The sequence below is a fragment of the Cydia amplana genome, chromosome 1 (genome assembly GCF_948474715.1).
Source record: "Cydia amplana chromosome 1, ilCydAmpl1.1, whole genome shotgun sequence".
NCBI classification, from domain to species: Eukaryota; Metazoa; Arthropoda; class Insecta; order Lepidoptera; family Tortricidae; genus Cydia; species Cydia amplana.
Genome location: NC_086069.1, coordinates 26,604,274 through 26,616,870, shown reverse-complemented (window position 1 = coordinate 26,616,870; position 12,597 = coordinate 26,604,274). Strand labels below are relative to the sequence as shown.

The following is a 12,597-nucleotide window of genomic DNA, read 5'->3' as shown; positions in this document are numbered from 1 at the left end:
ACCTTAATAACCTGCAGAAATCGGCATTATACACCATTGAATTTAAAGCTCAGTTACCAAACATTATATCGTGACAAATATAGGCTTCTTAGCTTTATCAGAAGTGTTAAAAAGTAGCGTCGCGTAGGTATACCCGACACTTTTCTGGAATGCTATTATATACATAGGTACTTAATCCACTGTTTTTAAAACTGCGGGTCATAATCTCCTGGTGAATCGCGATGAATCTATATTTAGAAATGTCGCGACCGCTCATAAAGCGTAAGAAGTAAAAAAAAACCGGCCCAGTGCACGTCGGGCCACTCAGTGTACGGTTCCGATTCCGATGTTACCCGACCATCATAATCATAATAGACTGCCACAGACAGGGGAAAGATAAAATCATCAATATTTATTTGATTCGGATAGAGGTACGATTGGAAGTATTTAGAAAAACGATATAGGTAGGTAGGTACTTATGATTTAATTACATAGCCTAACGAAAAATCCTTATTTTACAAAATAATGTCTTACAACCGCTGAGGGTTTCTCCACAGCCCGCTAGTACAAGATGAAATATCTCACGGCCAGATTACAAATTGCACATAAGTGATATCCTATGTCGTTGTCGCGCCGTATTTTATTACAGATACTCAGTTACGAGTATATTGCGGGTTGTGCAAGTTTGGCCGTTCTCAGTTTTCAAATCTGAACCGAGACCAGGTAACTAAATATGTACATAGCTAGAAAATTTAGATAAGTGGTTTATTGCCTTTTTATTTATGATACGATTTTTTTTATGAATAGAATAAATAATTAGGCAAGAGCGCTATTACACTTACGATTACTCGAATGAGTTGGACAGCGTTTTCTGACGTAAAGGTAAAGGAATTCGCGATACATACCTCTGAAATAGTAATAAATAATTACGTTTTTCTTCGAGTTAACAGAAATGAGAATACAAACTAGGGTAAGTACCTACTTAAATACTAACGTTCCGTGTAGTAGCTAGGTATCTACGTGCGCAGTTCGCGACAACGCGTTGATGTCGTTTGTTCGATTCAGCGAGTGAGTGTAGCAAATTAGGGTCATTTGCAAATTTATTGTACCTTTGTCTATTTTTTTCTTAACATTCTCAGTTTCGTATCGAAAATTAATCATACAAATAGTATGCAAATTTGTATAGCTAACATTCGTAACGAAACTGAGAAAAATCTCATCTTTTCTTAATTTTCTCATTTTCATTACGAATGTTCGCTATACAAATTTGCATTTTTGTATGGTTAATTTTCGTTACGAAACTGAGAATGTTAAGAAAAAATTAGACAAATGTACAATATGCAAATGACCCATTAAATGTATACCTAGCGTGTATTTTAATACAACCGCAAATTGAATCGTGATTCGTGGCGTAGGTTCGCATAAATTCTCGATGCAATTTGAATGTCTAGATAGTAAAGACTCAAAGTTTTATTTAGCCAAAATTATGGATCATTATTTCAACTTTAAAGCACCGGCATGGCCAAAAATACATAAAATAAAAACCGGACAAGTGCGAGTCGGACTCGCCCACCGAGGGCTTCGTACTTTTTAGTTTTTGTTGTTATAGCTTCAACAGAAATAAATTATCCGTGAAAATTTCAACTGGCTATCAAGGTTCATGAGATACAGCCTGGTGACAGACAGACAGACGGATAATGGAGTCCTACTAATAGGGTCCCGTTTTTACCCTTTGGGTACGGAACCCTAAAAATCTGCTCATGCTGCGCACGCTGCATAAGCTCTGTTAATATTTATTTGAGTGGCAAGTACGTAATCTCATAATCAATATATACTCGTACCTACCTCTCACCTGAGTCTCACCATTATAGCATTAACTTCCGTTTACACAAACTTTAAATGACTGATGACGTAAATAGTTCATTGAATCGATTACCGTTACATCCTGAATAATCTCGTATAATGTAAACCGTCCTTAATATTCTCTTACTTTACGAAATAAACGTAAATTATATGCATATGTAGTTATGTACCTACGTTAATTATATGTTAACTATATAATAATATTATCTGTGTCATGGTGCGTTAAGCATAATAATTATATATACCTATACCTAGGTATGTAAATACCTAGCTCAGTTTAGTGTCGGCAACCAAATTCTACCTATAGGTAGGTATATAAAATTTCTAAAGTTCTAGGTATGTTTTATTATGTTTAAACGCTCATATCTACATATTTAATGACCCTCACCAATAATCGTAAACTAATTTGTCAGCATTGTGACTGATGATAGTGATGATAGGTACTTATTTAAAGCAGGGTAGGTTCTACAAGTTAAATCATATAATGAATAAAGCTCGTAAGTATGATTAGTGTAAATTATCTTTACGGTATAGATAGACGGTAATATTATACATGTTTGTATGCCTTGTACTTATTTACCAAATAGTATTTCAAAGCAAATGTATACTTAAGTACTATTCCAAATATGAGCACATTATGTTGTATGTCTAGTTGTCTACTTGTCTGGGTATGTCGTAAGGTTGAATAAAATAACAATTAATTTAATAACACTGCTTCAAAGGCCAAAGTCTAAGTCAGAATAGGTAAATAAGTACATATATTTGGTAAACGTTTACTATGTATACTTACTAAGATTGTTGCAAGGATTGTTAGTTACATTTAACTCGGTTGGTGGATCAAACGAATGTAAAACTCGTCTAGAAAATTTTACATTACAATAATTTACAAAATAATTATCATTCGAGTGCCTATTTAACAACTTGGGTTTAGCTGAGCTGCCTCGAGTGAAAATATTTTTTTTTTTCAAACATGCGACGAATTTCATTGTCGTTAACTCGTATGTTCGTTATAACTTAAGCTGCAGAACATCTCATTGCGGGCGCTAAGTAATGAGACACATCGGTAATGGATTTCCATATAACTTTGCTGGTCTTAGGCCCAAATTAGCTGTTTATAGTGTTTATATGGGTTAGTTAGGTAGGTACAAAGTACAAAGGTACATATTTACAATAAAATAATTCTCTTTTTATCGAACCTAGGCATTACAACCTTAATAACCATTTGTCTTATAATTTTCATAGATTAAAATATGCCCACTCGGATTTTGTTGGCCGATTTTACACGTAAGATGTGATTTGAATGAAAAGTAAAAGTAGTACCGTACATCACGTCTGTTGTATCAAGCGAAACGAGATAGCGACGGACTGTCGATCCTGTTCCATCAAATAGGTAAAGTCTATGCGGCTTTAATCTGTTAATTAACTGCCAACAAGTACCTTCCTAAATCTGTGTCAGCATGATAATAATGCCCCTATACATAGATGTACCGTCTTGAAGGACGAAGGGCGCGCCAATAGGTACCTCGTCCACTCGTCCTCAATACTGGCCATCTATCTATTCACTGAACAGCTGATCTCTGGGCCAATCTAGTATAACTTGAACCAAAGGATTGACGCATTTGTGCGGGTGGCGAGGCAAATGATGTAATTTATAGCGAGACCAAGTTTGTAACTGCGGGGTAGATAATACCTATCAGATGGCCTAGCCAAAATGACAATCGTTGATAGAAAACGCCCGTCGAAACTTATCTTTGGCTGGGTGGCAATTGCCTGATTTAAGCTGCGAAGAAGTTTAGTTGCAGGAACCTTACACCTAATTGCTTAGTAGCTAGGAGTGGCCATTTCACAACGACCACCAGTCATTCACAGTGCATATAATGGATCACTCCACCCGCTGATTGATCGAGCCTGATGCTTAGATCCGTTTATTAGATTGCAAAAAGCTTTGCTGTAAAAGTTTTGTTGCAAGAGTTCTAGAGAGTGTTTGTAGGGCGAATAGGGAAGGGCTTGAATTAAGCTTGTGCAGAAACGACCACTTGGCCTTTAGAAACCTAAAGGATAGATAAGTCAATTTCGTAAACATAGAATTAATCTTCTAAGTTTAATAAAAGGTAATTATGGTAAAAATATTAAATACCTTTTTGATGGGGTGAGAATACAGTTAGGTACCCATCGTCCCTATAAGCTCCGGATCTGAAGTGAGCCTTGTTTGGGGCGGTAAGTGGGACTCTCACCACTACTATATAATGACGTCATAGTTTTATAGGAACAGTAGGTGCCTAATTTTAGACATGTATTATGTAGCTAAAATTTAGCATCCTCCCGTTTCTTTATCTAGACCAGGGATGTTGCGGATGCAGATTTTTTGACATCCGCGGATGCGGATGCGGATGCGGATTTTTAAAGGCTCACATCCGCGGATGCGGATGCGGATGCGGATGTCAAGGTTAGGTACTTAGAAAACGTCAAATATTACATTTTTAGTATTTTTTTATTAAAAAAAACCAAACGTTTAGTGTTTGAGCAAGAATATAGGTGCGTTATATTTAATAAACAGTAACTTCGCCGACTTTTCTGGATCTAGACGATTTCGTTATAGGTAATGACGAAATTACCTAGCACTTACGCCGCCGCTAAGACGTTCCTGTACCGACTTGTTCAACATCCGCATCCGCATAAGCTCCGCATCGATTTTATGCGGATGCGGATGTTGAAAATAATGCGGATGTTCCGCGGTTGCGGATGCGGATGTTCGCAACATCCCTGATCTAGACAAGTGAATAAATTGTATTTTTTTTTAATCAGTTTTCTAATATGTTTACTTTTTACTAATAAGATATGAACAAACGTTACTCTTACTTGACAAAACAAGCACGCGTGTGTCACATTATGATAAGTAGCCACTTAACCATCATCTGAACGCATAGGTTAAATCGCATGGGTTTAATGCCTAGTCCTATTCCCAAATAAAGACTAACCAGTAACTACAAAGTGTGGCATTCGTTTACGCAAAGTTTGTACACTAAAAATATGTACTTAGCCAACAAGCAAGCTTATGAATGACGTTTACAGCGATTCTTGATAACGGTCCGGATGACGTGAGACGGGAGCCATTTTGATGACGTCATTACGCTGAAGTAGATGGCCTGCACCATTGTCTCCTGGCAGTTTTGGAGTCGCTAGCCTTGCCCAACAACAAACTAAAAGTTGGTTGCGGTTACCGGTTTTGAACTATATTCCCTCAAGGGATAGGCCTATCGGAGCGGCGTGCGGAGCTGTACTTATAAAGGTATGTTAAGACCTTATTATACTGGTTCCTTTAAAAGCGACACTCGGTTTGCAGTGGCAACAACCCTGTCCTTCACTAGAAGATATGTGTTAAGTATCGCCTAGATCGCATCTGGAGACGTGGATAACTTAGCAATTATCATTGTTAGTCTAGCAGTTGCGAAAATGCACCCGTTGTTAGGATTTGCACGAATTGTAATTGACCTTACGCAACTTGATGCAACGTCCATCTTGCACACAAGGACTCGAGACAGGCCGCATTCAAAGTCAGTTAATTTTATCAGCTTACTCGTATCGGATCTGTTGTGTGATGTAACGACGAAAAGTTTCTAAAATTGCTAATTTTCTACATAGAAATATCGCACAGCAGTATCTGACGATTACCTACCTAAGGAACCGAAACTTCTACCACAGACTAAGCAATAGAGTATTATCACTTCTACTCTCCAAAATGAAAATTAGCACTTATCCAAAAACATTTCAAACTTTTTCCCAATCAGCTTCTGTATCACGTCATATGTTTTATGTGCCGACTAAGTACCTACCTATTTTATTTTGTGTGTTACATGCACATCACACATCTCAAGGATTCTTATTAGAATTGTTAACCGAATCTGAATCTCGTTAAAAATCTTAAAATTACGAATTGCGAGCCGTGAGTGAGCTTATTAACTCTGCCCTGCTTATCGCAAACGCAGTACTTTGTATGAGGGTGTTATTGCAAGTACTGCACCCGCGATAAGCAGGGCAGAACTATAGTTAGCTGCGGGTACGCTCATTGATTGCATCGCTTGTAAATCACTAAAGTGTGATAGCGCCCTAAAGCGCATTAAGATGCGCTGACAATGTGTTTGATCTCCGAGGTTTACACCGGACACGATAAACGATAACATCACCGCTGGTTCGTAACAACGAGAGTAAGGCGACAGAGACCAGTGTCTGATACAAACCGTCAATCTTCAAACAAAGTTAAGTGTTGTACGAGTCTAAAATTTTAATATGAAGAGCTGTAATAATTATTTTTTGGAGACTACACTACGCTTTGAATGTGGACTGTTTTTGTTTTATGTCGATGTCTGAATCTGTCGCGAAGCGCGTATATAAAAGACTTCAATCAAATAACAAGAAAGGTACGTCTTTCGTACCGTTTGATACCTACAATCTAAGTAAACAAAATGCCAGTCGTCATCATATTGCAAAATTAGGTTTCATTTCAATTATATTTACCTAGTCTTCATTTTTTAATTAGATTAAAAAAGAGACTACTCTGCATGCGAGTATACCTACTTACCTTAAAACTACAATTATAACGAAGAAAGAACTTTAACTTTCAACTTAGTAGTCTTTGTTTATACTTGTCGCGCGTTTTAAGATAAAGAATAAAAATGGACAGCCAAGGCCGTACGCGTCCCACGAAATTATAGCTTTGCAGAGCCATTATTAGACGAATACAGATAAGTGATCCGCTAAAACGATTACGTTGTTACTTTACTGTTTTGTGCGGAGTTTATTGTTATGTTTGAACAAAGGTAAAATTAGTTCTCAGAGCGTGGCTAGATTAAATATGATAAAACAAGCCGTTATTTTTACGGTTTCGTTGTAAAGTATCGGACTGAACCGAAACTATACTCCGTTTTTTCAAAACAACTAATTATAATAATAGTCCCGGACAACCTGTGAAATAGCGATAGGGCATAGTTGTGCATTTGTGCAAGTGTTCATGGAAATTTCAGGAAATACAAGAATATGAGAAGTTTCCTTTTTTCCTCCAAGTTCAAATTTCGCCATACCGTACCGCATGGTGAGATTTCAGCGCGTTAAAAAAAAAACAAAAATGGCTTATTTACATTAACGAATTGAATCCTCCCCAATTATTAAAGTACTTTAGCAAGGGTATTTTTTTATAATAGGAGGCAACCAAGCAGACGAGACGTATCGCCTGATAGTAAGCGATTACCGTTACCCATGGACACTCGCAACACCAGGGCCCTGTTTAATAAACATTACAAATTGTAGATTGTACCTGACAGGTTACAACTCTACATGTTTCTGTTTAATAAAATTATAAGTTACAAATTTGTCATAGTGGAAAATTTACAAAATTGTATAATTTTAGGTACAATTTTACATAATTCTGTTTAAGAAACATTTTCACCTTACAGGTGATTGTTTACAATTTTGTATGGAAATTTACTCTATTAAACACATAATTGTACTGACAAGTTTACATATTTTGTAAATTGTAATATAATTACGAAAGGTGTTTAAAGCTGTATCAAATTTGATTTGAAGTGTGTAAGTTATTTACTTGTAAGCTTCTTACTTATTTGTAGGATTTATTAAACAGTACTTGTACATAAATTTAACAAATATGTTACTTTTTTTTACAAAATTGTCGAATTGTAACGTTTATTAAATAGGGCCCAGAGGGGTTGTAACTTGTAAGTGCGTTTCCTACCTTATTATGGGTTTATACCATAACTTCCTCATAAGAAATAAAACGATTATATAACAATAAAACTTTATTAGCCTACTATCTACATAACCTACAAGTCTACTTCCTCTTCTTCTTCTCAGCGCGGCTGCCGCCCATGTCCTCTAGCTGTTGCTTGAGCTCGAGCAGCTGGTTGTCGGGCACGTAGCGGATCTCCTCGTGCTCGACGGCGTGCTCGTGCACGCGCAGCTCGCAACCCTGCGGCAGCGCGGCGCGCGCGCACCGCAGCAGCGTGCCCAGCGCCCACGCAGGCACGTCCACTACCTGACAAGAATGTTATACAGTTGCAGAACAGATAGAGATGTGATTCGAGCGTATACGTAATAAAATTAATCGCATAAAACACTGAATTCTTTTACACTATCGTTCTCCCTGCCTTCAGATGGCCTACCACAAATATATAAATTTCATTACAATATTTTTTGTACATATAACTTCTACATATTTAGGTTAACACCTAATATAAACATCTGCACTGTATAAATTACAACTATAAAAGAAAAATATGACTTAGTGGGAGTGGGTGGTATTCAAATTCTTCAAGAATTTAAATCCATTTTATAAATCTTAAACTTTAACATTTGATTAACCAATTTGGACAAACAATTTGGTTAAGGATCTAAAGACAAGAAAGTTTGAATTTACCTGTACATTGCGTTCATAAACACTGAGGTTGTATTCTGCATCAACGATGGTGCCTCCCGGCTTGAACCGCTGCACCTTCAGCTTCTGAGCTGGAGTGGCCCAACTGCGCACAACCATCACTTTTTTTACACAACATTATGTTTGATAGGTTTGTTAAATGCAAGGATTCATATTGAGTAATAGTTTTAGTAATAATTTTATGAAAGTCTTTGACAAATCCATAAATTCTAATAAATATATTAATTTTAGCTGATATATTTTTAAAACTATTTGCCATGTTTTTGGCATTTCAATTTAAAATTTGCAATAACCTAAAGTTCTGTTATATACAACATTAGCATTATTTTTAGTTAACTTTTCTGAGCCCAGGAGTTATACCTAGAAGCGCCCGACTTATGTTACTCAAACTATTTACTTCAGATCACCATGAAGATACAGTTTTGGCATATCATTACTACTTTGAAGAAACCTTGTATCTATGTAAATCACAAGAAAAATGTGGTAACTCTGTATGAGATGCATACAGTTACTGTGATTTAACTTTGAGTAGTAGTGTTAGATAGGTACAAGATTTTTCCAAAGTAGTGACAATATATCGTCAGGTGACAAGCAAAAGTCACTAATTACTATAAAATATTTAAATAAAAATCAACCTTCTTTTCGTACTAATATAGTTCACTATGGCTATGAACTTGTGGAGGTACTTAGTGACTTTTGCTTGTCACCTGACAATATAAAAAGTGTAGTCTTTTAATTAACTTTATAGCTTAACTTAAAAAAAGCGGTGGTGGCCGAGTGGATATGACGTCCGACTTTCAATCCGGAGGTCGCAGGTTCAAATCCTGGCTCGTACCAATGAGTTTTTCGGAACTTATGTACGAAATATCATTTGATATTTACCACTAGCTTTTCGGTGAAGGAAAATATCGTGAGGAAACCTGCATACATCTGCGAAGAAATTCAAAGGTGTATGTGAAGTCCCCAATCCGCATTGGGCTAGCGTGGGGACTATAGCCCAAGCCCTCTCGCGCATGAGAGGAGGCCTGTGCCCAGCAGTGGGACGTATATAGGCTCACATTATTTATATTGCTTAACTTGTGTCAACCGTACCTGTCATCAACCTGTATGCCCATAATTTCAGCATATCTGTGGATCTGCTTCTGACAGGCCTCCAGCACAGCAAAGTCATAGCCCTTCAACTGCAGGTTCAGGCAGTCGTACACCGGCTCGTCCGGCTCCATACTCTGCAAATTTCAAGCTGTTATACACATAATCCTCAAATATATTGGTGATTAATTTCATTTATACATACTTACAATTAGGTAATCTGGTTCATATAGATCGGTCTTTGTTCGTTTCTGATGGCATTCTGAGACTCCTAAGCTAGGCCTAATGTTGGATTTAAGCAATTGGGAGACCCTTGCCTGTAAGTATTTCAATGAAATATAATTTCAGTAAGGATATACATAACATAACCTAAAGAATGTTAGAAATATCAAAATTGTTGACTGAGACTTACAAGCCTAGTAATTTTTGAACTAAACATTGCTGCAATTGTAATAAGAAAATTGTATACACAAGATATCGCGTCAGTAATTATTAATTCTAGATCAAAAATAAAATAAATCTAAACCTAAACTAAATAACCCAAAGCCTAAAATGACATTGACATTACATTGATTTGTCTTTTTTTTTATCAACAATTATGGCCCGGATGCGAGTTCTTTAAGCCAATTGATTTGACAGTTATAAGGCGTTTTACCACAATTATACTTGGTCAACCAGATCTTGACAGTAGAAAAAGGCGGCAAATTTGAAAAATGTAGGCGCGAAGGGATATCGTCCCATAGAAAATTTGAATTTCGTTCCTTTTTTACTGACAAGATTTGGTTGACCAGCTATATTTTCATATTATTTTCATCTGTTTTTAAATAAATCCTACTCAATTTCAAAATACTAAAATAGAAAAAGAAATGCTTTACCAAGTCACATGTAAATTTATCTATCAAATTATTAGTGTGCATAAAATAAAGAAAATAGAAAACGCCTCTAGGTCTAGCGCAGTAGTGCCAACATTTAGATAATGTGTTTAAGGAACATCTACACGATACAATTTATTACCACACTAAATAATATAATTGATTGTACTAATTAGTTACTTGCTCATATAGTCCGTCAACCAAATCTTGTCAGTAGCAATGTAAAGCAAACTAAAGTAGGGCAACACTCAAAGAGCAGTATTGCGCTAAGAAAAGCAGCAATGTACATCGAACCAACAGTTTTTTTTTTTCCGCTGAGCGCGCCCTGCGTACGTCAATTCAAATTGTCACTCGCGGTTTATTGAAAAAAATTGAAACATGGACGGACAATTTAAAAGCGATGTTAAAACAATGTTAATCAAAATGATGAACAAATTTGAAGATATCAAAAACAACTCCCTATAGTAGTGCTTATATTCTCTTTGTTCCCTATCTGTCTTCTAAGTTTACTAAAATAAAATCATATCAAAATGCAGATAATTACTTAATTAGATAGTGCATATATTTGTTATTTACAATATAATATGCCACTTGTTAATGTAAATTAGTGTACTGTTCTGGATGAATATGACATACCTGTGTAATTTTTTTGATTGGTATATATTGTACAATATACATATTAAAAATAAAACAACTGATATTTGGGTGTTTATTTAATTTAAAGGTAAATAAGATAAGGGTCACTTTTCGACTTGGTTGCGTTGTACACGTACATAAACCGCCATAGGTAAGTATTGTCTGAAAAGATACTACCTACTACGAACGCCTTATATTGGGCAAGATTTAATCCTGCAACAAACATGTATGGATTAGGTAGATATTGCGAAAGAACGGCGATATAATCAAGGCTCTTAATACTGTTTAAAAGGTTTACCTTTGTAAATAGTCACAACTGATTGCTGAAAATATTAGACATGTGGGCCTATGGACGGTTTCCAGGACACAATTTATGGTCTTGTTGGATAGATTTAGGCATACGTTTTAATTTTATTAATGCCTTTTAACCCTAAAACAAAAAAACTGAACATAATCTTAAAAGTTCGAAAGAGTTCTTCCAGTACTTGTTTGTTTGTTTCAGTAATGTTTACCATCAACGAGCATGATTGTACATTGTAGGCCCCTTAGCTTTGCTTATTCTTATTTAATGTATTGGTATTTAATGGTGACAGCAGAAATATCTCTTGAAACAGAAACGATTCAGAATGAAAACCAAATGAAAACAAATAAGGTGACGGATATTAAGACAGTACGCGATCGTGCAGTTTGGCGAGATGAGGCCAGATACCTCGGGGTAGTTCTAGACAAACGGTTAAACTTCCATCGACATATTAAGACAGTACGCGATCGTGCAGCTTATTATGTATGCCGACTTCACTGCCTTCTTAACAAGAAGAGCAAGTTATCGGTCCGCAGTAAGCTGCACATCTACAAAGTGTGTATCCGCACAGTATTCTCATATGCCTCGGTTGCTTTCGCCCAGGCCTCCCCCCGCCAGCTGAAGAGCCTACAGGTTCTCCAAAACAAATTCTTGCGGAAGTTGGTCGGGGCACCGTGGTATGTGAGAAACAATGATTTGCACAAGGACTTAAGACTGACAACTGTGGCTCAACACTTTAAAGTGTTGAGCCACAGTTGTCAGTCTTAAGTCTTCTTACTTTGACAAAGCGTCCAATCACGTCAACGATCTAATAAGTCATGCCTCGGAGTACACTCCCGAGCTTCCGCCCAGAAAACGTGTGCGTCGCCCGAGGCATGTCTTGTTGGATCCAGACGATCAAACAACGTTGGACCAAATAAGAGAGGCAGAAATTGACAAAGGCGGGTTTGTGACGAATAGTGGGAATAATTCTCCTACTATTCGTTACAAACCTAACCTGCGCAGACCTGTGGGGTACTACTCTACCCGCCCCCATTGGGAAAAGACCAGGAACTCATAACTCAAAACTTCTGTACAACTCAAAACATTCTGTACCTAGCGTTATTGTTTTTGCTACAAATTAACTTCTCTTCTCTTCTCTATTCTTGCTTTTCTCTTTTCTTACTCCTGTGAATTTCCTTTCCCTTTCGTCCTTGGTGGTGACGTGGCCCTTACGGCCACGTTACCAATCTTCTCCCAACAAGAGCAGTCGCTGGTCACAAGGTCGACCAAACTGCATACTAATTAAAAAAAAAAAAAAAAAAAAAAAAAAAAAAAAAAAAAAATAAGGTGACGGCTGTCGTTCACGATCCACATTCCACAGATAAAACACAGATGACACGCGTTTTGGAATTATTTGAACACAGTGTTGC

The 12,597-nt window shown here is 36.8% G+C and overlaps 1 protein-coding gene across 1 annotated transcript; it reads right to left on the bottom strand.

The window, feature by feature from the left end:
• Positions 1 to 7,665: 7,665 nt before the first annotated feature.
• On the bottom strand, positions 7,666 to 9,895 carry LOC134654248 (uncharacterized). Its single transcript, XM_063509719.1, has 5 exons — positions 9,789 to 9,895; positions 9,586 to 9,693; positions 9,380 to 9,513; positions 8,270 to 8,372; positions 7,666 to 7,888 (listed from the first exon to the last, which is right to left on the bottom strand). The coding sequence occupies exons 1-5, from the start codon at positions 9,813 to 9,815 to the stop codon at positions 7,685 to 7,687; spliced, it is 576 nt and encodes a 191-aa protein (XP_063365789.1). The 5' UTR covers positions 9,816 to 9,895; the 3' UTR covers positions 7,666 to 7,684.
• Between the last annotated feature and the right edge of the window lie 2,702 nt (positions 9,896 to 12,597).

Coding starts and splice junctions, on each gene's coding strand:
- LOC134654248 (XM_063509719.1), bottom strand. CDS start 9,815: ATGTTTAGTTCAAAAATTACTAGGCTT. Junction 8,373..9,379: donor GGCATACAGGTTGATGACAG/GTACGGTTGACA, acceptor GGTTGTGCGCAG/TTGGGCCACTCCAGCTCAGA. Junction 7,889..8,269: donor TTTATGAACGCAATGTACAG/GTAAATTCAAAC, acceptor CATTCTTGTCAG/GTAGTGGACGTGCCTGCGTG.